The sequence below is a fragment of the Kogia breviceps genome, chromosome 10 (genome assembly GCF_026419965.1).
Source record: "Kogia breviceps isolate mKogBre1 chromosome 10, mKogBre1 haplotype 1, whole genome shotgun sequence".
NCBI lineage: Eukaryota > Metazoa > Chordata > Mammalia > Artiodactyla > Physeteridae > Kogia > Kogia breviceps.
The window spans coordinates 87,367,627-87,394,885 of NC_081319.1; the positions used below are offsets into that span (position 1 = coordinate 87,367,627).

General features: G+C 39.3%; 1 protein-coding gene across 9 annotated transcripts in view; it reads right to left on the reverse strand.

Moving 5' to 3' along the window:
* Positions 1-27,259, reverse strand: part of CARMIL1 (capping protein regulator and myosin 1 linker 1) — a 326,341-nt gene that overhangs the window by 114,143 nt on the left and 184,939 nt on the right. For all 9 annotated transcript variants that reach the window (XM_067006576.1, XM_067006574.1, XM_067006577.1 and 6 more), the window contains 6 exons: positions 20,071-20,157; positions 12,329-12,432; positions 9,724-9,801; positions 9,501-9,577; positions 6,196-6,300; positions 1,379-1,448 (listed from right to left, as the gene is read on the reverse strand). In XM_067006576.1, coding sequence (XP_066862677.1) covers positions 1,379-1,448; positions 6,196-6,300; positions 9,501-9,577; positions 9,724-9,801; positions 12,329-12,432; positions 20,071-20,157 — 521 coding nt within the window. The remainder of the gene's footprint in view (positions 1-1,378; positions 1,449-6,195; positions 6,301-9,500; positions 9,578-9,723; positions 9,802-12,328; positions 12,433-20,070; positions 20,158-27,259) is intronic.

Sequence of the window (27,259 nt, forward strand, 5' to 3'; positions counted from 1 at the left end):
GCTCAAAATTAATAAAAAATCCTGCACTAACAATTTATATGGTTGATTTCAGACTTGTCAGTTTCTAGAATTTTCAGAGAGGTAAAGCATAAATCTTCAATATTTAGTGTTGGCTTACTGCTCAGCATTTTGTTAGTGGCTAAAGGAAACACAAAGCAAAGTAAGACACAAATACTGCCTTCCATAAAGTCACAACCCAGCTGGGAAAGCATACAGGAGTTAATTTAATAATTGTGCAAGGCACTACGCGTGGTTCAGTGTCCAAATGCATGTTACCGTCATTAAGTACTAGACAATTAGAAAAAAATAAGACCACAAAGTGCTGAAGCAGTCAGGGAAGAAATGTACAGACAGATAAGCAACAATAGGGAACAACCTTCGACATTCTAAGCATCACATTTCAAAGAAGAGCTCTTTTAAACCTCATAACAACCTACTAAGAGAGGCATTAATGTTGTTTCCTTTTTGCAGATGCAGAAATTGAGATGTAATGCTATCAAGTAATCACCCAGGACTGCACAGCTAGTTATGGCCAAACTCAGATCAAACAGTAGGAATCTGATGCAGGTACAGCAGAGACAGGACCTGAACTAGATCCTCAAAGAGAGGGAGGCCTTGGGGAAAAAGAGGGACATGGCAGGAGTGTTCCAGAAAGAGAGACGAGTGGGTATAAAGGCCCAAGAATAGGAATGAATAAACTCCCACCTCCAGCCCTGAGAAAAGGCACCAAGTTTGACATGGTGGGTAAAGTCAGGCTCTGAAGAGGCTGGATAGTTTGTACCCGGGTATTTTCTTACTAATCTCCACACAAACTAAAAGTTTCAAGATAGCGAAAAAGTTCAGGTACCCTCTAAAATGTAGAAGTTTTTAGTCTCAATTCTTCTGTGTGTACTTTGATAGAAACTGCTTGCAGTTACTATAATTTTGAGAAGCATCTTAATTTTCCTGTTTTAAAATGAAGATATTAAAAAGCAAAATTAATGACAAAGATCTTCCCTTTCACACTCTCCAAATCCAAGTTATGCTGGACACATCTGGCCCCTGCAAGGAAGGCTGTATGGTACAATTTTCCTGATGGTAAAGCTAGTTTAAGGCTTGATATCTCCAAGTTTCATCACAAAATACTTAAGCAACTGGCATGAAGAAGGGGAGAAAAAGAAAAGCCATTAAAAGCACATTTGACTGCTTTCTGAATGGTGTTCCATGGCTGTTTGTAGATAAAACTCACGATATACAGAACATCAGAAGTTTCTGTAAGTGTGTTATTCTGCTTCTTGTACACCATCTGGAATCACAGTATCACACTGTTTCCAGGAAAAAGACAAAGCAATTTTCAGGCTATTATCTATTCTAGTGCATCATCTAAAGGTGTTCTTACCTCACAGTTGCTGAGATCAAGAGAAACTCTCTTCAAGTTATGATTACAAGCCAGGCCCAATAACAGCGCTCTGAGGGGAGGAAACACACACACTTTAGATAAAAATTCCACTTGTTGCTCTAAAAATGTGTAAGCACACTGAACAAAACCCAGAGAAAGAAGAAGGCCTTTTCTGAATCATGGGTCAAGCACCAAGCAGCGTCTCACTTTTTAAAGTGCCAACTGCATTTCCGCCCACCAAGAGTAGTGACAAAAATGACAGGGAAACATTCTTTTGTTTGACACGGAGCAGGTCCCTTATAAATGCGAAACCCCACAGGGGTTGCTATTCCTAAGGAAAGAAACCAACAGTGCTCCTAATTGCACACTGAAATTAAATCGCGTTCATCACAGATAAACTGCCCCCTGCATCTGCTTGAGAACACCTTTAATAATGTTTAGAATATTATTAGGCAATTGTTATTAGAATAGCAAAGGAAAGCTAGTTTTCCCTAAGGGTTATGTTAATGGGGGAAGGCAGGCTCTAGAGTATTCCAGGATGTGAAATCATATCTAAATGAGTTTGTTAAAGGACTTGCAGAGGTGGGATGGGTAAGGGTGTAACAGCATGGAAGATAAGGTACTAGTCTTGAGTTTGAGTGCAGGATCCTGCCTGTCTATCCAACTACTAGCTGGTCACAGGATAAATACCATCACCACTCTGCAAAGGAGTTTTCTTATCTGCTTATGGAGGAGACTGGACTCATCATATGGATCTCGTATGTAAGAGAATGAATTGACTCCACTTTTACAAGTCAGTCCTATAACATCCAACACCACTGAACAGGCTTGAAACAAAAATTTCATACATGCACCCACATCCATTAATTACACCGAAAGAGACCCTCAGCTAGGCCCTGTGAGGAGTACAAAGATGAGCATGAGAGGGGTGCCAATCTGAAGCAAAGGAAACAAATATGTGTGCAAATAACCATAATGCAAGGCAGACAGTTGTAAATACTAGAGAGTAGAACCAATGCAACTGCCACCTGGGGGTGACTACCTGTTCTCAATGTTCCCAGGAAAGGCACCTCTACTAGCAGACTCCAAAAATACCCCAGGGGAAGGGGGAGGTGGGAAAGTAGGGAATTACTTCGTGCCAAAGTATCTGAGATTTACCCCCATCCAGTGATTCTCTGGTCTCATCCACTGAGAGAGAATCCCCGAGGTGGGCCGAGCGCAAGAACTTGGTTGCTCCCAGCTGCGAAAACAACCCCTGTGGTAAGAAGGTCAAGGGGACTGCGTGTCTCTTTGTTCCTTTAATCCAGTTCACTGTCCCCTCTTCTAAAACACTATCCTATGAAAAAGGCTGGGCAAGTCTCATCTGTGTGTGTGCCTCTGTTCAATTAATTATTCAAGCGTTTCTCTTTTCCTAAAAAGTGCCTTTTCGCCCTTTCGTTCTTGGACGCAGTATGGAGCTACTGAAAGCTATTGGTACTAAGAACCAAAAGGCCTGTCCTCAGGTCCTGATCCTGTTACTGAGCATTGGGTAGCCTGAAGGACATCACTTTTCCTCTCTGTGTCTCAGGTTCTCATCAGCAAAATGGGAGAGTCGGGACATTACCAAAGAGGTCCCTACATTTCTAAGTTTTAAGTTTCTAGGACTTAGCCACATATTTTAACATTGTATTTGTATAATGCTTAGATGGAGGGAAAACTTCCTACTTTTCTGACGTGTAGGTTAAGGACAAGGAAATAAATGGTGCCTTTTAAGATACTTAACTACAGAAGGCCAATGATTAAGAGGAAACAACTCATGAGACAAATATAAATAACCCACAGAAACTGTCCCTAGTAAAACAAAACAGAACTACAACAAAGCATCGCAGGCTCTGGGGGAAAACTCTATCACAAGGTGTGTTGTTTATTTTAACCCAGTGTGAACTGCCTTCGCAGTGTGATCCTCTTGGTCCTCAATCATCAGCGCCATAGTGACTAACAGAAGAATTTGTATTTCATTTCCATGGCTCTGGCAGCGTTACCATGTTCTTAAAAAGCGCCAAAATACTTCAATGTGGACAGAAAAGAGCCTCCAAGGAAAAACACAACTATGAAATAAGCAATTACATCAAAAGAAGTTGCATTTCTTTAGCTTACTCTCTTATGGCTACTGATCTCCCTTTAAGAAATGAGGGCCCCCCTTTGCCCCTCCTCTTGGTGCTTGGGGATACAACGTGGGTTTAGGAACAGGACGGAGCCAGTGTCCGCTGGCTGACAGCAGTGGACTCTGCAATGTACCTCCTAGAGCCCCCTCAGCTGTCGGTCCTCTTTGGGGGCTGCCTCAGCCCAAGACAAGGGCCTTGCCCAAGGTCACATCTGCTTCTGGGGCAGCCTGTATCCAAGGACTGATCAACACAGGGGTATAAAGGCGCAGCCTCATCGCCCAGCTCAGGGACATTCTAGCAACAAAGCTCCCATCGGGTTGGCTGAGGTCTTCACTGTGACAGCCCCAGTTCAACTTGCCCTCTGTCCCATCCTGCTTTCTTCCTGCTCCCCCCTCCACAGATTCCAAGAGCACTTCCTAATAAACATCCTACATGCTAATCTCCATCTCTAACTTGGCTTCCCAGAAAACCCAACCAGCGATGGCAATGAGTTTTCACAAATTACTTATCTTCTCTGAGCTTCAATTTCCTCAGCTGCAAAATAGGGATAATGATACCTTCCCACAGCTGTTGTCAACACTGCAGGTGACAGTTCGTGGGTAAGCACCCAGTTGTGTGTCTAACTTAGGGCAGTGCGTGGCAAGTTCCCTTCCATCCTCACCCCTTCACAGGCAAACCCAAGCACCTCGGTTTTGTTATATCTTTTCAAATTAGAGTATCACATTAAATGTACATCTGGAATTTAGTTTATAGAATCTTTGGCCATGAAGCCTTTTTCCTCATATTAAAATTTTTACTGAGTAAAACACAGACCTGAAGAGACTACAGGCATACCTCACCGTATTACATTTCACAGCTATTGCGTTTTCGTACAAATTGAAGGTTTACGGCAATTTGCATGAAGCAAGTCTACTGGTGCCACTTTTTCAACAGCATTTGCTCACTTCACGTCTGTGTGTCACATTTTGGTAATTCTCACAATATTTCAAAGCCTCCACCAGCAAGAAGATTATGACTCTCTGATGGCTCAGATGATGCTTAGCATTGTTTAGCAATAAAGTGTTTTTTATTTAAGATATGTACACTTTTTGGACATAATGCTATTGCACACTTAATAAACTACACTATAGTGTAAACATAACTTTTAAATGCACTGGGAAACCCCCAAATTCGTGTGACTCGCTTTACTGCAATATTCACTTTATTGCAGTGATCTGGAACCAAACCCGCAACATCTCCGAGGTCTGCCAGTACTGATTTATTATTAAACATTAACATAAATAACAACAGGTCACAAGATTTAACACTGACCTATAATAAAGTACAGTACATCCAGTGTTGTGGTGGTGAGGATTATTCTATAAAATCAATTGTACTAATCAGTGAAGGACTACTCTATATTTTACAGGAACCAGCAACACTGAATTAGTATACCATGTACCTATCACTTAAACTACTTTGAATATGCTAATCTCCCACTGATATGATATGACAAAAGCAAGTCTGGTTTTGCTTTCTACTCAGTGCCCTCCTGGCATCTAGTCTGCTGTAAATGCTCAATAAATATCAGTTGAATGAATGAGTGTGGTTAAATTATAATGGATCCCCTTTAGAATATTGATGCTGATAGCTTTATTAACATCCATACAAACAGCCTAATCATGATGTTGTCACAATTTGCAGCTGTTATATTTAGAGATCTCTAATACAAAGATTCAATTCTTCCTCTTTTTTTAAAAAAACAGGCCGCTATAACATCAGGATTTTTTTTTTTTGGCACAGGTGGATCAACTGTTCTTAAAGGCATCCATTGTTTTAGTCATATGGTACTTTGTAGAAAACTAATCAAGAACTTCATACCTCTCAAAAAGAAAAGAAAAGGCAATTTACAAATTAGATGATTAATTTTCTAGTAGAACGAACAGCAGACATTGATTTTAACATTTCATACAAATTGCAGGGGAACAATTGAATGCTGATTTACATGTCAGCTGGGGAAAGGAGAAATCTGTGCATACATCTGAACACATCTGACAACGTAGATATTCATAACTACTTGAAAATGTTCTTTTGACTCAAAGAGAATTAGATTCTATAGTCATTTTGCTTATTTCTGGCAATGGTGAAAAGAAATTCAAGGATAACAAATTATTCTAAAAAGTTCAACTTTACCATGACACCTACACTGAGGATATTAACCCATAAGTTGCCTGCCAAGTAAAAATACCAAACAAACAGATACCTAGGTAATTCAGAAAACAAAGCACCTAAAAACTGTTTCTGTTGCACACACGTGTATAGCCTTTGATTATTACTGTTAGTAGAAATATTGAGAATTAACAGATTTTAAAATGCACACAAGAATATACCTAAAATGGACTGAACAGAGGTCAATAGAAAGGTGATGGTACCTAGAAACACAACTTTTAAAGATCAGTGACTACTGCCAAGGTCACAAACCAAAGGAAGATTTTTTTTTTTCATAGAAGACGCAATAATATCAACAGCGTACAATGTACTCAGAAAGAATTTGACTTCCTTTGTGACCCAAAGTAAAAAGGCATTTATATCTGCCTTGTCTTAGGATTGTACATCTTTTTCCCTTCCCTCAAGCACATTTCTAATAACAAATTGAACCTTGAAAGCTCTGAAGAAAATGAATTAACCACTCACTTTAAGGGCTCAGGAGACAGTTTTGTGCCTGAAAGGTTGATTTGCATCAGAGCCAGAGAACTACTAAAAAACTGCTTGAAAGATGGGGGTACTTCTTTTCCTTTCCTGAAAAACAAAACACGAGAGTCTTACATGCAGTTAAACTTCCATCTCTGCACCCCACTTCCAAACTGGCACAATTATTCATCGGTAAACTCAAACACCGTGAAATAATCCATGAACTGGTTGTGTTTCAGTAGAAATTTAAAGGTAAAAAGAAACAAAATGTCTGAAAGTTAAATAAATGAATTCAGTGTACTTTCAAAAATGATATAGGAGAGGTTAAGAAATGTCATTAAGTCTTTAAAACATTTTATTCCTATACTTTGTAGCCAAAGAACTCATTGTGCTCCACCCCCTAGTTCTTCAGGAAACTCCATATTTGAATTTTTAAGAAATAAGTCAAAGAAGACACATATTTCTCACCAATTTAAAGAGCCTTCCCACTGGGTGGCATCAGATTGTTAAGGATCACTACCTGTGTTTGGCTATGTTTTCAGATGCAGCAGGTCTCAGACACAATGAGATTGTGACCAGATGTCAAGTCTGATTGGCAAGAAACCTGCGTGACAAATATCCTCCTCGGCTCTTTTTTTTTTTTTTTTTTTTGCGGTACGCGGGCATCTCACTGCCGTGGCCTCTCCCGTCGCGGAGCACAGGCTCCGGACGCGCAGGCGCAGCGGCCATGGCTCACGGGCCCAGCCGCTCTGCAGCACGTGGGATCTTCCCGGACCGGGGCACGAACCCGCGTCCCCTGCATCGGCAGGCGGACTCTCAACCACTGCGCCACCAGGGAAGCCCCTTCCTCGGCTCTTATATCCATACCACAGATCTAATTATTTCAGACCAAATATTAGAATAAAGACAAAACTCCAAAAAGAAATGCTTATACCTCCAAATATGTCCCCTTGCTATTCCAGTGGGAAGTACATGAATCAAATCATACAACTCAATAAGAGGACAGAGTAACACTGCACTATGAGGATTTAAGAAAAGATTCTAGAGTCAAAATTGGAATACGAATGCTTTGTTTGTTTTGTTCTATCTGATAGAACTGTTGGAAGGTTTGAGTAAGTACAGCATTTAGCCTGATGCATTGTAAACACTTATTCAATGATAGTTATTCACACTCTGTGGAGGGAATCATAGATGGCAGAGGCCATCCTAGGGGTCAAACTCAACCACATAACATTCAACAATATTTTATGTAGAGGTCTAGGAAACCTGTCAATATTTGAAAAAGGTTTTAAAACAGGACAATTTCATGCTGAGAAGAAATACGTAAGCAACCAGAATATCTATTTAAGAGGATGAAAAAAACACTTAAGAGGAAAGAGAATTCCGGTAGAATACATATTAGACATTTCAAACAACTCTGGTCCCCAACAGAAGCTTGTATACTCAGGTTCATTTTCTTTTTCTTTTTTTTTTTAATTGAATAATTGAAGTAAAGGTGAATTACAATGTTATGTTAATTACTGCTGTATAGCGAAGTGACTCAGTTATACATATATATATACATTCTTTTTCTGATGAGCAGACTTTGGCAGACTTCAGAAATGGGGTCTTGGCAACATGAATAAATTGAGGGTGGCTAGCAGCCAAAATCTCAGGAAAAACAAAAAAATTAACCTGCCTTGTATTCCCTGAAGTACAATGGGATGTGAGTGGAAGTGATGTGTGTGATTTCCAGAGACAAGTTTTACCATGATTCTTTCTCCTCTGTACTAGAAAGAGGCTGCTCTGGCTCCCAGAGTGAAGCGGCTAACCCATAAGGGACATGTCGCAAAATCGCTGTTGCTGAAAGCTGTGGAGAGGGTGGTGGGTTGGGGGGATCATTTGTTACTGGAACAACCTGACCTATCCTGACTGCTACACTTATGAAATTATCTGTGAACCAAAGTATGAATAGCCTGGCTAACAATCCACAACTCAGTATAAATGCAGCAATTTCTACATAATTTACTAAGGGCTTTCTATGGTTATATCTAGGTGAGGTAGTGGGTACTAAAACAGTTTAATCACAACCTCTCATTTGGAAGACAAGGAAATTTGTTAGCACAATTCCACTCTATAAGCTTAAGAGCTCTACTTAGGACCAGTAATCATAGAATTCACAGTATTATGAATTCAAAAGAGCAGATTAGATGAAAATCCTTATCGTCTATGATATCATTTCTAACCCAGTTCCTCAGTCTATCATAGCTCCACCAAAGCATGGCTTCATAAGCTGACTTCAAATACATGAGTGGTCTGGGCGGTCAAGTTAATACCCTCTAAGGCCTTTGAAATAAAGTATCTTAGAAAACTCTCAACTTCTCCCACCATTTTATCTCCTACATTTTACTCTCTCTGATCTTATCCTACTGAGGTACATGTGGCATATTTTTGCTATCGTAGACATTTACATACTATAGAAGTAATGGATCAAGAATACTTTAAAATACAGAATAACTCACTATGAGGCATAATTGTAGAATAAAGCATGCTGAACTGTGAATTTTCCAAAGAAGTGACTGTTATCCCCTTGAATATGTAAAGTTTTCAAAAAGTTAACCAATAAAAAAGGAGGTATTTCTAATATTAAGCAATTCTCCATGTTAATAAAGAGCATATAATGACTAAAATATTGTTTACGACTTGTGGTAATAATTACAAATGGTAAGTGTTGAACTGTATTAATACTCTAGATGGTTCCAGAACTCCACAGTTACATAACCCATGTCCTTTCCATAACTTTTCTGCATTCTGCCATTCTAAGTTGCTGCTGTGTGTGAATACTTTGCTTCTAATCTACTGCCTGATTTTGCAAACAATTCTAAGTTGGGAAGGTAGAAGTGAGGTACTTAGGCGGGCCCTCCACTTCTACAAATCAGAATGCATGAGCTCTGAGATGACGATTCTCTTTATCTCCCAGACACAGCTGATACTTAATTCAAAGTGCATTATTGAGAAACACCCATAGAAGTTTCTAAAAGGGTCTTTACCATATTAAGAGAGAATGCCTGTCCACATATGAGAAATAGTACATTATTACATCGTTCATATAGGCAGTCTGGAGTTATTGATAAGGACATTGTCCTGCAGGGAAAAAAGATATAATAAAAACTTGAACTTTCAAGGTCTAATATTCATAGATAATGGTTTAGGACCATCTCCTTTCACGCACAACATTCACCCTTTATCACTCTGTTTTCATCTCACTATAACTTTCTCTGAGAGAAAGACACTCCTAGATGATAATGATAGCAGGAATAAATCCATACCGGTGAGAAAAGACAGTTCTGGAGAGATTGAGCACAGCTAAATACTGAAGGCAGCCACGGAGAAGAGCTCCACAGACCTGGGAAAGAAACAAGGCTCTCTTATTTTCAAATATTTCTAGGACTCGGAGAATATTTTATTGGGAAGAAAGCCCACTGTTTCCCATCTAAATATGGGACCCCCATATTTGAGACACCCTCCCCGAGCAATATAAAAAAATATTACCATGTCCAGGGAACATTCTGTATTGGACAAATCCAGATGAGCAATGGCATTTGGCTGGGCCAAAAAACTGTACATGGACTTGAATAAAAAGCAAAAACCAAATATGTTAGGATCCAGAAACACACATGCACACATTCGCACATGCACACACGATGTTAAGTTAATATTTTAAAATCAAGTTGCCCAAATCCACTGAGGATCATCCTATACTCTTCCCAAAAGGAAGAGTATAAGTATAAGAAGAGTTTTTCACCTTCCCTGAGAGCCAAATTCCAAAGAATATTTTAAAGTATGTTTACGTTTAAAAAAGGCCAAATGGAGTCTTAGCTACCAAACTCCCTTTTTGTTACACATGACTTAGTTTTCCTGATTTAGCTCCATTTTTATTATACAATTTGGAACAGTGCTAATTAATTTTAACTGCTGACATTGAAATACCACCTGAATTGCAGCCACCCTATCAAAATGCGAATCACTTTTGAAAGTGTTTAAGGAGCCACTAATTTGAATTTGAAACACAGGATGGTGGTCTCGGGCTATACTCTCTTCAGTTCAAGAAAATAATTTTTCTATCCTTAGTTACTTCCAAAATCTAACAAGAAAGGGCTTGACAGCACTATTAGGCTTTTTTTTTTCTTAATCTCACTTATAACTAAGACCCTTCAGTTTCTAGAGTGTCACAATGCCTAAACTAGACCCTCATCCCCGTGCAAGGCTATCAAAACAATAAAATTAATAACTCTGTTATTCTCTAATAGCCCTGTGTAAGTAGTAACTGCCAGCATCCACCAACAGCACACCAAATCCAAGCTTCTGCCATCAGGCTAATAGCTACGTTCTGCTTTGCTTCACTGGATGCCACGAGATACTTGCAAAAACAAACAAGCTTACATTGAGATGTCCTAGCCCTTGGCAAAGACTCATAAGTGTAGCAGCTTAGCTATAGATGCTTGAGAAAACTCCTCTGGACCAAGGAATTCCGAATAGCAAAAGACTGGCCTATAAATATTTTAGAATAACCAGACATACAAGGTACTGTATCATGAAAAGTTCTGATTCAGAAAAATAATCGTGTTCTGACTTCGCGAAGATCTGATTCTCTGTCTTTGCCTGGCACTGTGATTTTACTCCTGGCCACCAGCTGGGGAAGCTCTAATCACCCTCAAGTGGTGACAAGACCCTACCTGGCCAACACTTCTCCAGCCGCCCCTGCTAGGCTGCTCTCCCAGAAAGCACAGGGCCAGGTAAGCCCCTCCCTGCACCTGCTGAATGGCTCTCAGAACCCCAGCCTGTCAGGGCTAGAAGCCCACTGTCACTCGGCTCTTCTTTTACCTTTCTCTCTATTCTACTAGTTTGTCACTGTAATGTTTTGGTGGTTTCACATCGGACTCCTTGTTTCATCTTGGGAGGGAGCAGATTTATGAATCATCAGTGAAAGTGACAACTACAACTGGAGAACACACTGAAAAAAGTCATGGCACACCAGGAAGCAAGTATTAATATTATGTAAATGAGTTCAAGTGTAAGGGAGAGGAAAATAACTACCAAGAGGGCTGTGGCAACATTCCCTGTCTTACAGGGAAAGGAAAACAGAAGAGAAATGAGAACACATGTCACAGTGTTTTTCACTCCCATAAACCAATGGAATGTAAATTAAGGTCCTCTGAAGAGGTCCATGTGCTGTGGGTCCCACCCCATCGTTAAGGGAGCATTTCTTCTCAATTCTATCCTGTGACTAGAGGGAACTATTCACCCCATCTGGCAGTGAGATCATACCTAATTCACTGTATCAGTAAGATCTGCCAAACATTTATATTACTGATTCAGCTGCATGAAAAATCTTGTTGTAGTTGAGGGGAAACTTTTTGCCTTCACACTCGAACTTTCAAGAGTGGCCCCAGCTGACTCCTAACCCTCCCCCTCTCTACTGTAATCATGGAATACGGGACTGACGTTCATCCCAATATCCCCTTTCCATCACAAACTATTTTTTTTTAAAAGGCACCAGTCTTCTTAACAATATTATTTAATGATGAAATAATTCATTTTACGTTTCCAATCTTTCTTATCAGGCAATTTTAACAGGTGCAATAACGTTTTGAAGTGGAGAAAAAAATTCCTTCAGAAAAAGTATTTCCAAAAAGAATTTAAACTTCAACAATCTTACATGAGGGGGGAAAAAAATCTCTAGAATAGGCTACATTTAGTAAAGGAAGGCTCTGGAACATTTCTCTAAAACTCTTCATAAGCTCATGACTAAATGATTTGAAGGTGTCATGATAAAGGGAGATGTCGGGAAATATGTTTCAAAATTATTCCAGGGTTGGGCTTCCCTGGTGGCGCAGTGGTTGAGAGTCCGCCTGCCGATGCAGGGGACGCGGGTTCGTGCCCCGGTCCGGGAGGATCCCACGTGCCGCGGAGCGGCTGGGCCCGTGAGCCATGGCCGCTGAGCCTGCGCGTCCGGAGCCTGTGCTCCGCAACGGGAGAGGCCACAGCGGTGAGAGGCCCGCGTACCACAAAAAACAAACAAACAAACAAAAAAAATTATTCCAGGGTTAGTAAGTACAGCTTCTTTGAAGATGGCAGTAAGGAAAAGAAAACCTACCGAGAGGTCATCTCCGCGAAGGATGTTCCCTGAGAGGTCCAGATGGTTAAGAGTGGTGGCGGTCAACAGGTTGGCACTGAGTGACTGAGAAAGGCTATTCACCCCTGCAACATTGATGAGATCCAGGCTCAGTTTCCAAGCCAGGAACCAAAATGAGGTTTGTGAGTTTCTTTAAATGGTCTCGCAGCCCCATCAACTTGCAGGACTGAGGTTAACCAAAAGCCCTGTCCCCAAAAGGCAGCTCCACGATGGTCTTCTGACATCTTCTCAGGAAGAACAGGTTAGTCACAGACACGACCAACTCACCGAGTAGGAGAAAGAAACAGAATCAACTTCATTTTGCTCTACTTCTAATGATGTGGAGGGAAAGGATTTTACTTTGAAGTCTTAAAATGATGCAAGCAGTCTAACTGATCATATTCGTCCTTCTCTTAATCCTGCCAGGTGATTTTTGGCTTAATGTACGGTATTGAAAGGATGCAGATGCAAATTCAGATATTTAGGCTATTGAAAGTACTTGGAAGTTAATACAGGAATGTACTTCTCTACTTAACATATTATACTCAAGGCAGAATTTAGATTGAAATGGACTTTACAAAGAGCTAATGACCTGTACACAATGGAAGAAGCAATCAAAAGGAAAAAGTGATAATTAACACTCTACACACTATTTATATACATAACATAAATGGTTCAAGTTAAAGTCAACTGAAATAAACTGATAATACCACCTCAAGAAACAAAGAATGAACACATGAGGAGGGTAAGATTATTCTGTGGAGAGAGAGGTATGGTCTACTGTCTGTGGGTAACAGGAACTGAAATAGGCCTGTTAGTCAGGAACTTGTGGTGGGTAGATTTTCATCAGGCCACTTCAAAATGGGAGCCCAGGGCTTCCCTGGTGGCACAGTGGTTGAGAGTCCGCCTGCCGATGCAGGGGACATGGGTTCGTGTCCCGGTCCGGGAAGATCCCACATGCCGCGGAGCGGCTGGGCCCGTGAGCCATGGCTGCTGAGCCTGCACGTCCGGAGCCTGTGCTCCGCAACGGGAGAGGCCACAACAGTGAGAGGCCTGCGTACCGCAAAAAAAAAAAAGGGAGCCCAGAAGAGGCTGGTCCCTTGGGATTCAAAGAGGTCAATACACACAATTATCACTGATGATTATTCTTCAGATAACTGGAATATGGATACTGCAAAGCTCTTCGTGTTTCTACTGAAAGTCCATAGTTCTAAATCATATATTTTGGAAATAAGGCTATTTCTAAGGTGGGTATACTTTCATAAATCATTGTTTTTCTTGTTTTTCAGTAAAATTCTTCTTGAAAATCCCAGCCTATCTTAACCACCCGAAAGGAAACAGGGAACGGGGTTTTTGTCTGCACATGGACAGAGCCTTAATCAGGATAAGGGGCAAGGGTCAGGCCAGAACTGGTCACGGCTGCAGGACCCAAGGAGGCACTCCAAGAAAAAAAAAAAAAAAAAAAAAAAAAGCTGAGGGTTACAAGTAGCACCCCACACTGGCACAGTACTCTGCCCCAAGTTTAGAATGTTTGGTGCATGGCACCCATGGAGGGGTTACTACCTCATTCTTCAGCTTTGGAGAGTTAACAGAGAACCAACTCCAGTGTGTGTCCAATAAAGGCTACTGAGCCATTTCTTGATGGTGAGTGTGCATTTGGGTTTGTAGAGAGAAGACTCAGGCAGAGAGGGGAAAATGTTTTACTTAAGTACATGGAAGAATTTCTTGGCCATCAACTGAACATTTATTAAGTGCTCATAACATGTTTATCAAATACTGGGGATTCGGGAGATATGTGTAAATAAGACCCATTCTTTGCCCTCAAAAAGTTCAAAGACCACCACGAAAGAAGCTAAATAAATTCCAGGATGAAAAGCCAGTGCTACACGAGGAATATTTATTCAATACAACAAATTTTTTTTTTTTTTTTTTTTTTTGCGGTACGCGGGCCTCTCACTGCTGTGGCCTCCCCCGTCGCAGAGCACAGGCTCCAGACACCCAGGCTCAGCGGCCATGGTTCACGGGCCCAGCTGCCTCGCAGCATGTGGGATCCTCCCGGACCGGGGCACGAACCCGTGTCCCCTGCATCGGCAGGCGGACTCTCAACCACTGCGCCACCAGGGAAGCCCAACAAATCTTTATTTAAGGTCTACTGTATACCAGGCGTGGGCTTCTGAGACCCAGGGGATACTCTTTTACCCTCTCAAAGCCAATCCAGTGGGAGACCCAGACAGTTGAATAATCATAATCTAGCCAGGTCAGTACTATCAAAGAGGTAAGAGACAAGAGCTTTGCAGTGAAGGAGGTGGAGATTTGATTAATTGTGTCAGATAAAAGGAACTTGCTATGGCCCATAGAAAAGGTTCATTTCTGGAGGCAACTTCTATGATTGTTTAAATGACCAATTTCCTTCAGTTTGTCCTGTTATTTGTAGTACCAATGTATTTTGAAATGGAATAATCGAGTCCAAAACCTGTGGAAAATCTCAGACTCTCATCAAGAAAATCATTTGTGAAATTATGTCCTTAGTGCGGTATAACAAAACTCAATAAATAAATTCCGAAATTAGAAGGTGAAATTAGTCTTGACAGCAAAACGCTCCTTGACAAGCGTGGGCGCTTGGCAGTTGGCCAACATCTGAATAGAACTGGGAGAGAATCAAGTTATCAGCTCAGCTTCAAGCTACTGGAAACAGAATGAAGGACTTCCTCCCCCACGTCTGGAGCCTACATCCACATGAGGCCTGTGTTAATAACACACTAATAGCAGGAAATCACAAAAATATAGGATGGAAAAAAATCAGGGCTCTTCCAACCCAAACTATGCACAGATTTTCATGCTATCCTCGACTCTGTCTGGTGATTTTGACCATTCTTATATTTATTATTGGAGTGTTTACAGCTGGAAAAAGGTGGTACCAGATGGCCCTGCATTGACATAATCTGGCAACCAGCAGGACATTTACTAGAAATCCAGAAAACTATCACTTAGCTAACATCTGAGGAAGAGAAAGGATATTTGGAGACAGTGTGGATGTCATGGGCAGATTAAAGAAAAAACTATGTCTTGAGTTATGAGCCATGAATAGAAATGTTTTCATAGAACAAAAATATAAATGTGAGTCAAATTCAGCAAAAGCTTAAAACTGCAATTTAATCTGAGTTATTCTGAACCTGCAAAACCTTTCAGATCCTTTGTGACAATCTGTAAGAATACTGAAAACCTTTAAGAAATCAATTTTTTGGGCTTCCCTGGTGGCACAGTGGTTGAGAGTCCGCCTGCCGATGCAGGGGACATGGGTTCGTGCCCCGGTCTGGGAGGATCCCACATGCTGCGGAGCGGCTGGGCCCGTGAGCCATGGCCGCTGAGCCTGCGCTTCCGGAGCCTGTGCTCCGCAACGGGAGAGGCCACAGCAATGAGAGGCCCACGTGTCGCAAAAAAAAAAAAAAAAAAAAGAAATCAATTTTTTTAAAAAACAACATTTCAAGATATGCATCTTAGGAAGGGCAACTTAAAATTCTTTGGGTCACATGTTATAAAACAATATCAATTCTCAAACACATTTTATTGCAGAGAAGAGATAAAGGTGTTCATCTTTATTTGTGAAGGGTATAGGGCATGTGGGGCTGCCCTGATTCACATGGAAGCTGAGGAATCCAGCTCTGCCTAGGGAATCTGCCCACTCTCACCACACTGGGAGGGACAGGGCATCAGTGAGTGGGTAGCACTCAGGTGCCTCAGAACCCAAACCTGCCCTCAGAAGGATCAATGATCATAGATAGCATCCCTCTATCTGTCTTACAGTAATGAACAAATAAGTTAAATAAATATAATCAAGTTTAAAAACAAAAAAACCTCTACCTAAAAAAAGAGTTAGACTTATGAAGCACATAATAAATGATTAAAATTTTAATGTGTGGAGAATTCAAATGAATAAAGAAAAAAAATGACGCTGTAAACCGAATAGTGACAGAGGAGGGGGACTAGCAATTTTCTCCAAAAGAAATACAAGTGACTAAGGAACAAGGCAGGAAAAGCTACTTAAGCAATAACTGAAGAAACTAAAATTAAAATATCAGAACACTTTTGTTCATATGCTTGATAAACAATTAAAAAGGAGAACAATATCCACTGATAAGAGTGTAAAGAGGGTTATATGAAATACTTGGAGGACAACTCGACAATAAATATCAGAAAAAGCTTTTAAAAATGTTTGCAAACTCTGATCTAGCAATTCTACTTACAGGAATGTATCCTAAAGAAGAAATTAACACATGACCATTAACTGGATATAGAAGTCATTTAGTGTTCTTTGCACTACTGAAGAATTTTAAATGATCTAAATGTACAACAGATCATTTAAATAAATTAGGGAACATTTTGCATACGCTGAACTATGGCATAGCCTTTGAAAGTGGACCAAGTATTTTCTGACACAAATGTTCACAATTTACTACAGCGGGCAGGGGAGGAAGCTTATGAGATAGTAAGCACAGTACAATCGCATATATGCATGTGAGTGTTTTTTGTAGGTATGTATATAAATAAACTATGTACAGGCAGAAAACAAGTGTGGAAGGACGGGTACCACGTTGTCCACAGTGAGAGTCTTGTAATGGCTTGGTACTGGCATTACAAGTAATTTTTGCTTTCTCGTTTATACTTTTCAGTATCTTCTAAATCTTTACCATAAATATGTAATGCATTGATAATCATCAGAAAAAAAGGTCTTTATGAAACTAATTTGCTGAGGTAGAACAGTGATAGCAAAAAGGGACTACACACACTTAGCTTTAAGATCTGTAGATGGCTTCAGGCATCAAGACAGAAAACACTGGCTCCTGGGGAAATGTTTCCCTTTGGAAAGTTACTTTTATGCCTTCATCTTAAACATGTGGGTACAAATGTGTGCACATAAAATCATGGGACATATGGAACCACCCCCAATTTCAAATCACTCAGTGTAACTGTATGGTCAGAATAAAGTATGACTAGATGGAGAGAAAACCATTCCGGAACCACTTTGCTTCACCCACTCATCCACGACACATTTAGTGAGAACATGCAGTGTGTTGGGTGCCAGGGACATGGCAATGAATGAGGCAAAGCCCTTACCATCCAGAACCTCCCAGGCTAGGACACAACCAAAATACAATGGGAGACGCACTAAAATTGAGGAATTTACAAATTCCTGTGCTATGGAACACAGAGAAGGGAACATCTAGTCCCACAGGGTGTGGTGAGAGGAGGCTGTCTGAGAGGCTTCAAAGAGAAAATGAAACTGCACTGTATGCGTATTAACCCATTTAACCCCACCACCTCTGATGAAGCAGATGCTCGTATTTCCATATTACAAATGAGGTAGGTACAACCAAGAGATTGTAAAGGCATATTTATAGTAAGCAAAAAAGTTAGGATTCAAACCTAGGCAATCTGCAAGAGAACCGGCAATTACTACACATACTGCCCTCAAAAGATAGTGATATAGTTAAGGAATGGGAAATTACTCAAATCAGGAAACTTTCACTAAACACCCACAATGGTCCAAGCACTATGCCAGGTGCTGGAGATACGGAGATGAGAGATACAGAGGCTGCAAGGAGAGCCCCCTTCGAGTAGAGAAGACACCACATTTATACAATAATGTTAGATATGACCTAGAAGTGACACAAAGGAAAGAGAAATTGATTCTTGTTGAGGCCTCAGGAATAAGACGTCTCAGAAGAGATGATCACAGATGAGGGTTTTATAAAATAAACTGAAGCTCTCCAAGAATATTTGGAGATGTGTGAGGTAAGAGAAAATATATATGGGTCTCTGCCTCCCATGCCCGTTCCTGGCACAGAGCTCCTCAAACCCTTGTCATTTCCTAGGTGATAACAGCACTAGAAACATCCCTTGTTCTAATATTTGTCTTTGACCCTGACACTGACCCAGGTCTCCTTAAACTCCTGTAAATTCTTAAGTGGTAAGAGTATTAGGAGCATCTTTTGCTCGAATGAGGTAACCCTGGTGGGCTCCTGGATGGGGGCTGGTCACCAGAAAGACCAAGCCATGCTGAGAAGCCCCACCCCCACCCATCAACACTTCTGCAGAAAAGGGAGAGGGCCTGGAAATGCAGTTAATAACTGACCACGCCTACATGGTGCAGCCTCCGTGAACATCCCAATGGTATGGGTTCTGGAGAGCTTCCAGGTTGATGGACACATCCACACCAGGCGAGTGATGCACCCCCGACTCCACAGGAACAGAAGTTCCTGGGCTCAGGACCCTGCCAGACCTCGCCCTAAATATCTCTTCATCTGGCTGTTCATCTGTATCCTTTATCATACCCTTTAATAAACTAGTAAACGTAAGTAAGTGTTTCCCTGAGTTCTGTGGACCACTCTAGCAAATTAATCAAACTCAAGGAGTGGGGGGGTCTTTGGAACCTCTGATAACCTGGGCGTGTGAACTGGTATGTAACGGAGGTCGGGGGGCATGGCAGTCTTGTGGGACTGAGCCCTTAACCTGTAGGATCTCGTGCCATCTCCAGGTAGATACTGAGCTGAATTGTAGGACACCCAGGTGGTATCACAGAGAATTGCCTGTTGTGAGGGAAAAACTTCCACACATCTTCTGGTGACCAGAGGTGTCAGAAGTGAGATGGTTTGTGTGAGTAGTAAAGGAGATGCACAGGAAAGAGAAACACAGAAGGAAGGCAAGAATGGAGGTTTTCCCTATACAAGATGAAAGACAAGCTTTTCAAGCGGAATACGAAGCGTATACAAAGGCATGGTGTGTGCAGGGAGATTTTAATTATTATTGTGACGGTGCTGATGTAGCAAACTAAGAACAAAACTGAAAAACTGAGAGGATGGTGAGTGGAGTCAGGAAAGAACCTGGGGAAGGAAAGGCAATTTCCAGGACAGGAAATAGAGCAGATAGAGCTACAGTGGTGACTGGGACTGGGCAGTTAGGCCCAACTGTTTTCTGTGCAGCAGACAGTCCATCTGGAGGGGAAGGGGGAACGGGGAAGTGGAGATGGCTGATGTCTTTCCAAGGATGAACCAAGAAAAACACAACCAGTGGTGACCATTTTGTCATATACAGAAATATCGAATCACTATATTACCCACTTGGACCTAACAGAGTGTTGTAGGTCAATTATACTTCAATAAAAACATTGCTAAATCGAAAACAAAAACAACAACAGCAAAACACAACCAGCTACCTCTAGGAATGTGAGGCAGGAGGCAGCCAGGTGAGCATTCCCTGACTCAAAGTTGAAAAAGTTGGAGACCACAGGTATACTTGAAAATTATTCTCTACTCTGAAAGCATTTCACTTTAGAACACCAGAAATCCAATCAGATAACTTCTTTATCTTAAAACTGCCAGAGTACTATAATACACATACAGATGACCCCTGAACAACACGGGGATTAATCTGTGTGATAATTAGATAACTAATCTTTAGTTAGATAACTAATCGTCATCTCTCTGTATCCATGGTTCCTCCACTTCTGCAGATTTAACCAACTGTGGACCATGTACTACTGTAGTATTTACTGTTGAAAAATACATGCATGTAAGTGGACCCGGGAAGTTCAAAGCACATTGTTCAAGGGTCAACTACATTTTTAAATGCAGATACACAACGAGTAATAATTCTAACTATGTAAGGTACCATGGGGCAGCAGAAATATTATAGACACACAGTTAAGTAAATAAGATATACTGTACCTTTAGGTGACAATGAGGTTTTAGATAAATTTAAATGCTTTAATCCCTTTGGGAGTTTGGCAAACTGAATACTTAAAGACGACACACCTGAGAAAGAAAGGGAACAGGGGGATTGTTAGAATTTTTAAGTTGTTAGGATTGCATTTGTTTTACAATGCCTGAAAATTAACTTTGATTCCAATTTAAGTGATCGTTTTTTCTTTCTAATGTTAGACACTGTTTTTTAATCATCTACCATCATGGCTCCTTTACTTTCAGTCCTACCTATAGGGTAAGAGAAAAGCACAATTATCGAAACTTTACCATTAGAGATGTTTTTCTTTGGACCAAGTATTATCCTCTCCTCACAGTGCTATTTCAAATGCCAATAGTCTTGGGAAGAGTGATATAATTTCGACCCTTTTCTTTTTTTTTTTTTTTTTTCCCCCCCGGTACGCGGGCCTCTCACTGTTGTGGCCTCTCCCTTTGCGGAGAACAGGCTCCGGACGCGCAGGCTCAGCGGCCATGGCTCACAGGCCCAGCCGCTCCGTGGTATGTGGGATCTTCCCAGACCGGGGCACGAACCCATGTCCCCTGCATCGGCAGGCGGATTCTCAACCACTGCGCCACCAGGGAAGCCCAGACCCTTTTCTTTTTAACCTGTGTCTTAATGAGCTGATCACTCTTCTTGGTTAACGGATGCATGCTATTTAATTATTGTCAAGAAAAACAATGTGATATTAACTAGTCAGATAACGGCTTCACTTTAAGCAGATGGATTCCAATATTTAATTGGCTTATGGCTAACAACCTCAGACAAAGCAACAGAGCATGTTTTAAACTACCTTTAACCTACGTTTGGTAACATAAAATTAATCCCAAGGAATTTACAGTAATAAAAATCAGGTGGTCTCTAAATTTAATGGCCAGAGTGGGCTACTGTGAAAACCAGCTCACTCATCCAAGGACTGTAATGAATGTAGACTCTTTTCTGGAAGGAAATAAGTAATAGATGAATGTATGCTCTTCCTACAGGTCCTTCAACCAAACTCCTGCTGTATCTCAGTTATCACCTTCCCAGGGGGCATGTTTTGGGAAGAATCCTAATACAGTATTAACTGTATGGTCCCACAGACTGATTCTCAAACTCCAAGCACCAATAAGGAAAAACTGTGCTGGCTGCTGCCCTATCACATAACCCCAAATTATATATAAATTTTATCAATTAATACGTACTACTCTAGAAATAACCTAAACGTCATTCAGCTTGATGAAGCTTCTAGATGGGCATTTCCCCAAGGATGGTAGGGTACTGGGAGACCCTACCTATCTCCCACAGCATTTCCCAAATAAGTTTGACAATCACTGGATTAAATAATGTTAAACAGGTTTTTTAATTTAAAATATTTCTAGAGATTTGAAAATGTTAATCCATAATGTTAATTGCAGAGAGGGAACAGGCCTGATATTTAGTCAATACATTCTTGTAAAATGTATTGGGGTGGGAGGGGAGAGAGGAAAAAGATGGAGAAATTTTGAAAACTCGATTAATCCAAAAGTCAAAAAAAGAGAGAGGAAAAGGGAACAACAACAAAAAAGTGATAAAGAGAAAACAAATATATAGTGGATTGTCACACAAATAAATCAATAATTACATTAAATATAAATGTACTAAGTATTCAGACTAAAAGTCAAAGATGGATTAGCTAAACAATAATATCAGATGGTTTCGAGAGACACACTTAGAAATGCATGTATTCCAAAGTGAACCTAAAAGCATGGAAAAAGATACATGCTGCAAATCTAACCAAAAGAAAGCTGGTTTATCTGTAATAATATAAAACAAGTTAGATATTAAGAAGTATTACTAGAGATAAATGAGGTATTTCTTTAATGAAGAAGATGTAACAGTTTTAAATCTGCACAATCTGAATATCATAGTCTCAAAATATATAAAGTAAATCTAATGGCAAAAAAAGAAAATACACGTATTATTATACATATATATGTGTGTGTATACACACACACTCAATAGTGGGAGATTTTTAAACACATCTCTGTCAGTAGCTGATAAATGGACAAAAAAAGCTATAAAATATACAAGATATCAAGAGCATAATGAAAAAAATCTATTTGATATATTTATAACACTGTACCTAATATCTATAGAATATATTTCTTCAAAGTACACAAGGAAAATTTACCAAAAGTGACCATCTACTGAGTCATAAAGCAAGTCTCAACAAACAGTATATTCCTTAACTTCTGTGAAATCATACAGAGTATATTTTCAAACTATTAGTATGTTCTCTAACTGCTACCATTACTATGGAATTAAGATAGGAATTATTAAAAAAATTATAGTTAGAAAATTCCCCAATAATTAGAACTTAAGCAATATATTCCTATATAACAAATGAGTCCAAGAAAATAAAATCACAATGGAAATCTTTTAAAAATTTTTATTTAAATTTTAAAAATTATGACATCAAATTTTGGGGATACAACTCAAGCCCTCCTTAGAGTGAAGTCTATACTCCTAAATACATATGTGAATAAAGAAGAAAAGCTGGAAACTAATTATCAAAGTATCCATCTCAAGATGTGAAAAAAAAAAAACCACAAAACAGCAAATTAATCCCCACTCCATTCCTATAAACAGAAGGAAAGAAATAACAGAGAGAAGACATCATTAAACAGAAAGCAGTCATAAAATAAGTAAATTTAACAAAGCTTGTTCTTCAGAAAAACAAACCAATAAATTAATAAATTCCAGCAAGACTTTAAAAAAGAGAGAGAAAGAAAAGGATCAAATAAAATTATATAAATCAGAAATGAAAACAGAATGCCAGGAGAGATCCTGCAGACACTACAAATAGAACTGAAGAGTATAAAAAAATCTAAAGATCAAAAAATGTATCATTTTAGAAGAAACTCCACATGAAAAATACAACTTAGCAAAATTTACATAAGAAGAAATAATCTCCTCTATTTAAGAAAATAATAAATCTATTATTAAAAACCTCTCAACAAAGAAAAGCAAAAGAAGACAAATATAAAAGAGTATGTATTATATAATTCTATAGTGGTGAGGTTCCAGAATAAATAAAGCTAATATGTATTATATAATTCTATAGTGGTGAGGTTCCAGAATAAATAAAGCTAATCTATCATAACAGAAGTCAGAATAGTAATTATCTTTTCTGGGTGGTGGAGGGGAAGGGTGGGGCAAAACAAAAGAGAAGTTTGTGCAGTGCTGGTAATGTCCTATTTCTTGATCTTTGTAGAGGTTACATAAGAGCATTCTCTTTGTAAAAATTCATTAAGATGTAAACTTGGGATTTACAAACTTTTATCAATGTACATTATACTTCAATGAAAAAAGTTACTTCAGAAAATTAGATACAGAAGATAACAGAGGAGAAAATCTAGATGTCTGTGGGTGGCAATGACTTTTTAGATACAACAGCAAAGGCACAGTCCATGAAAGAAATCTTGATAAGCTGGACTTCATTAAAATTTAAAAGTTCTGTTGGTTACCAAGGAGGGGGAAGGATAAACTGGGAGACTGAGATTGACATATACACACTACTATATATAAAATAGATAATTAATAAGAACCTACTGTATGGCACAGGAAACTCTACTCAACACTCTATAATGGGCTATATGGGAAAAGAACCTAAAAAAGAGTGGCTATATGTATATGTATAACTGATTCACTTACACAACATTGTAAATCAACTATACTCCAATAAAAATTAATTTTAAAAAATCAAAAAGTTTTGCTCTGCAAAAGACAATGTCAAGAGAATGAGAAGACAAGCCAAAGACTGAGAGGAAATCTTTGCAAACGGCACATCTGATAAAGGACTGTTATTCAAAATATACAAGAACTCTTAAAACTCCACAGTAAGAAAATAAACAATCTAATCAAAAAATGAGTCAAAGACCTTAACAGATATCTCACCAAAGAAGATATACAGGTGGCAAATAAGCATATGAAAAGATGCTCTACATCATATGTCATCAGGGAAATGCAAATTAAAACAACGAGATACTACCACACACCTATTAGGATGGCCAAAATCTGGAACACTGACAACATCAAATGTTCCAGGATGTGGAACAAGAGGAACGCTCACTCATTGCTGGTGGGAATGCAAAATGGTACAGCTGCTTTGGAAGACAGTTTGGTGATTCCTTATAAAACTGAACTTATTACTACCATGTAATTCGGCAATCACACGCCTTGGTATTTACCCACAGTAGTTGAAAACTACACGAAATTCTGGAAAAAGCAAAACTCTGGAGACAGTAGAAAGACCAGTGATTGCCAGGGGTTGGGCACGGGAGTGCACGGGGAGGAAGGATAAACAGGTAGAACACAGAATTTCCAGGCAGTGAAAATACTCTGCATGATACTATAATGAGGGATGCATGTCATTATACATTTGTCCAAACCCATTCAACACCAAGAGTGAACCCTAATGAAAACTATGGACTTTGGGTGATTACGATGCATTTATGGAGGGTCATCAATCGTAACAAATGTCTTAACTCTGCTGATGGATGTTGAAAACGAGGGAGGCTATGCCTATGTGGGCCCAGGGAATATATGAAATCTCTCTACATTTCTCTCAATTGTGCTGTGAACCTAAAACTACTCTAAAAAAGTTAAGTCTTTTAAAAAAAATTAGGTATGGAAGAGGAAAGGACCAGACTCTTACTTTAAATATTGACAAGACTTATCATTGACTACTCATGACCAATTCTTTCACATATTTTTTCACTCAGCAAAGTACATGCTATGACAATGTTTAAAAATGTATATATATATATCCCCAAATCATGCTGAAAATATCTATTAGATCAAAGTTAAACTTCAAATTTGCTTCACTCAGGTTGACTTGAGTTGTTTTGCTTTGTTCTTTGAGAAAATGATAATTTCTAAACTTTCAATATTTTCTTTTGTGTCAGACACACCTGGAACACCACATAAAATTGTAAATGCCTACAACCAAATGCAAGGACAGAATGAAACAACTATTTTACACTACTGGTGACACCCCACCCATCTGTTCATTCCTTAATCATAAACTTTCTTTTAAAAAGGAAGGTAGACAAAAAAGAATAAATAATCCAACAATACTTTTCTCTAGAAATAGAACTATCACACCCTAAGTAATGAAAGTTATAAAAAGTGAAGCTCCTAAGTTAGAATAAAGGTGAATAAAGTCATGTTTGAGGATTTATTTTAAACAAAACAAGCAGGATTAAAGGTAAACAGGATTAAAGGTAAAAAGGACTCAAGTCTCAGATACAAGATTGTTTGGTTAAAGTATTTTTTATCTAATCCCAGACTAAGTTACTAGCTTCTTTTTTTCTTGATGAAATGTTTTGTTTTAGTTTCCTAGGCATTCACAACTCATAAATATATTATATTTCTCCTTTAAAGAAACACCCTTGCTAAGTGCTAATGGAATGAAAGGCATAACTGGGGTCAGTACTGTTCAGTTTTTTGAAAATGAAAAAACTAAATTCATTTTTGATAAAAAGGTAACAGATTATTTACACAAAAGGTCCACCACTTTGGCATACTTCAGAAATGGGGTCTTGGCAACATGAATAAATTGAGGGTGGCTAGCAGCCAAAATTTCAGGAAAAACAAAAAAATTAACCTGCCTGGTACTTCCTGAAGTTAGTTACTCAATAGTGCCATGGAAGAAACTGATCATAGAAAATATTTCCCCACAAAGGATGGACTTTTCAACCTCGAGGCCAAAACTATTCAATTCTGCCCACCCCCCCCAAATAAAGCAAAACTTAGCCTTCAGAGCTGTGAATTAAAACGAAATTTATCACCAAAAGCTTTCATCTGGAGACTTACTGGATGAATAACCCTTCTTGTAATTTATTTTTGTTTTACTGTGTGTCAAATTTAGAAGAAAAAAATGGTTGAATTTTTATTTCTCCTTTCAAAACAAAACTATTATCGAAATATTTATGACTAATAAAAAAGTAATTATAAAATGTTTACAATTATAATTTGCCATCTGATGTAATTAACTTTCTAAGACAGGAAATTAAATTTGACATCGCAGTTTGAACCCACTAATCATGCATGTACTTAAAAGCTTATGACAATAACATATAAAACCCTAAAATTTTGATATTCTGGAATCAATGTGATTCACATGGTTGGAAAAAAACGGTTTAAGGTGGGCCCTTGTTGACTGAAAGCATAATATTAATAATTTAACAAAATCCTGCTATGGAGTTCTAGCAGCATGATAGAGGGAAACAAAAGATCTCTTTCTTGTCTGTTAGAAAGCAAACAGATTTGACACTGTAGATGTCAGAACACAGGTGAATTAAAATCTTTAGATTTCTACTAATTCCAGTGGCCTCCCTGGAGAGTTCAGAAACACTAAAAAAAAAAAAAAAAAAACCTAAGTAAATAAATAAAACACGATGGAGTATTTCCATTTCAAAAACAAGACTGAGAAAAAGAGATTCAAGAACTAGGAATATAGGAATAAAAGACTAGTGGGAAAAAATAGTCAACACACTTAATTTTTGAATGCCATAAAATCCAAATCTATGCAGTTTTTAAAATACTGTTTTACCTTGTATAACCATAAAAATATCAATTAAATATGGCTGAAATCATGACTCTAAACAAAAGTACTTTCTGCTGAGTAGCTGTTACGCAGAAACCTGGCCTCTTTAAATATCAAAGTGATTAAGAAAATGCATTGGGGCTTCCCTGGTGGCGCAGTGGTTGAGAGTCCGCCTGCCAATGCAGGGGACACAGGTTCGTGCCTCGGTCCCGGAGGATCCCACATGCGGCAGAGCAGCTGGGCCCGTGAGCCATGGCCACTGGGCCGGCGCGTCCGGAGCCTGTGCTCCGCAACGGGAGAGGCCACAACAGTGAGAGGCCCGCGTACCAGGAAAAAAAAAAAAAAAGCATTTACATGCTATGGGAAAAGCCAATGTTTTCCAAATCACATACACAAAATTATTTCCTTCCACTTCCAAGGGAAATCTAGACAGCCAAATCAGAAAATCCCAACCACAGTATAAGAGGCTGACTGATTGATCACTAAGGCAATTCTGAACAAGCGTCTGTCGGTACTAGGTATGACTCTGCAAGCTTTTCCAAATTATGTAAACATGGTTTCCTAATCTGTAAAGGGGAATAATAACA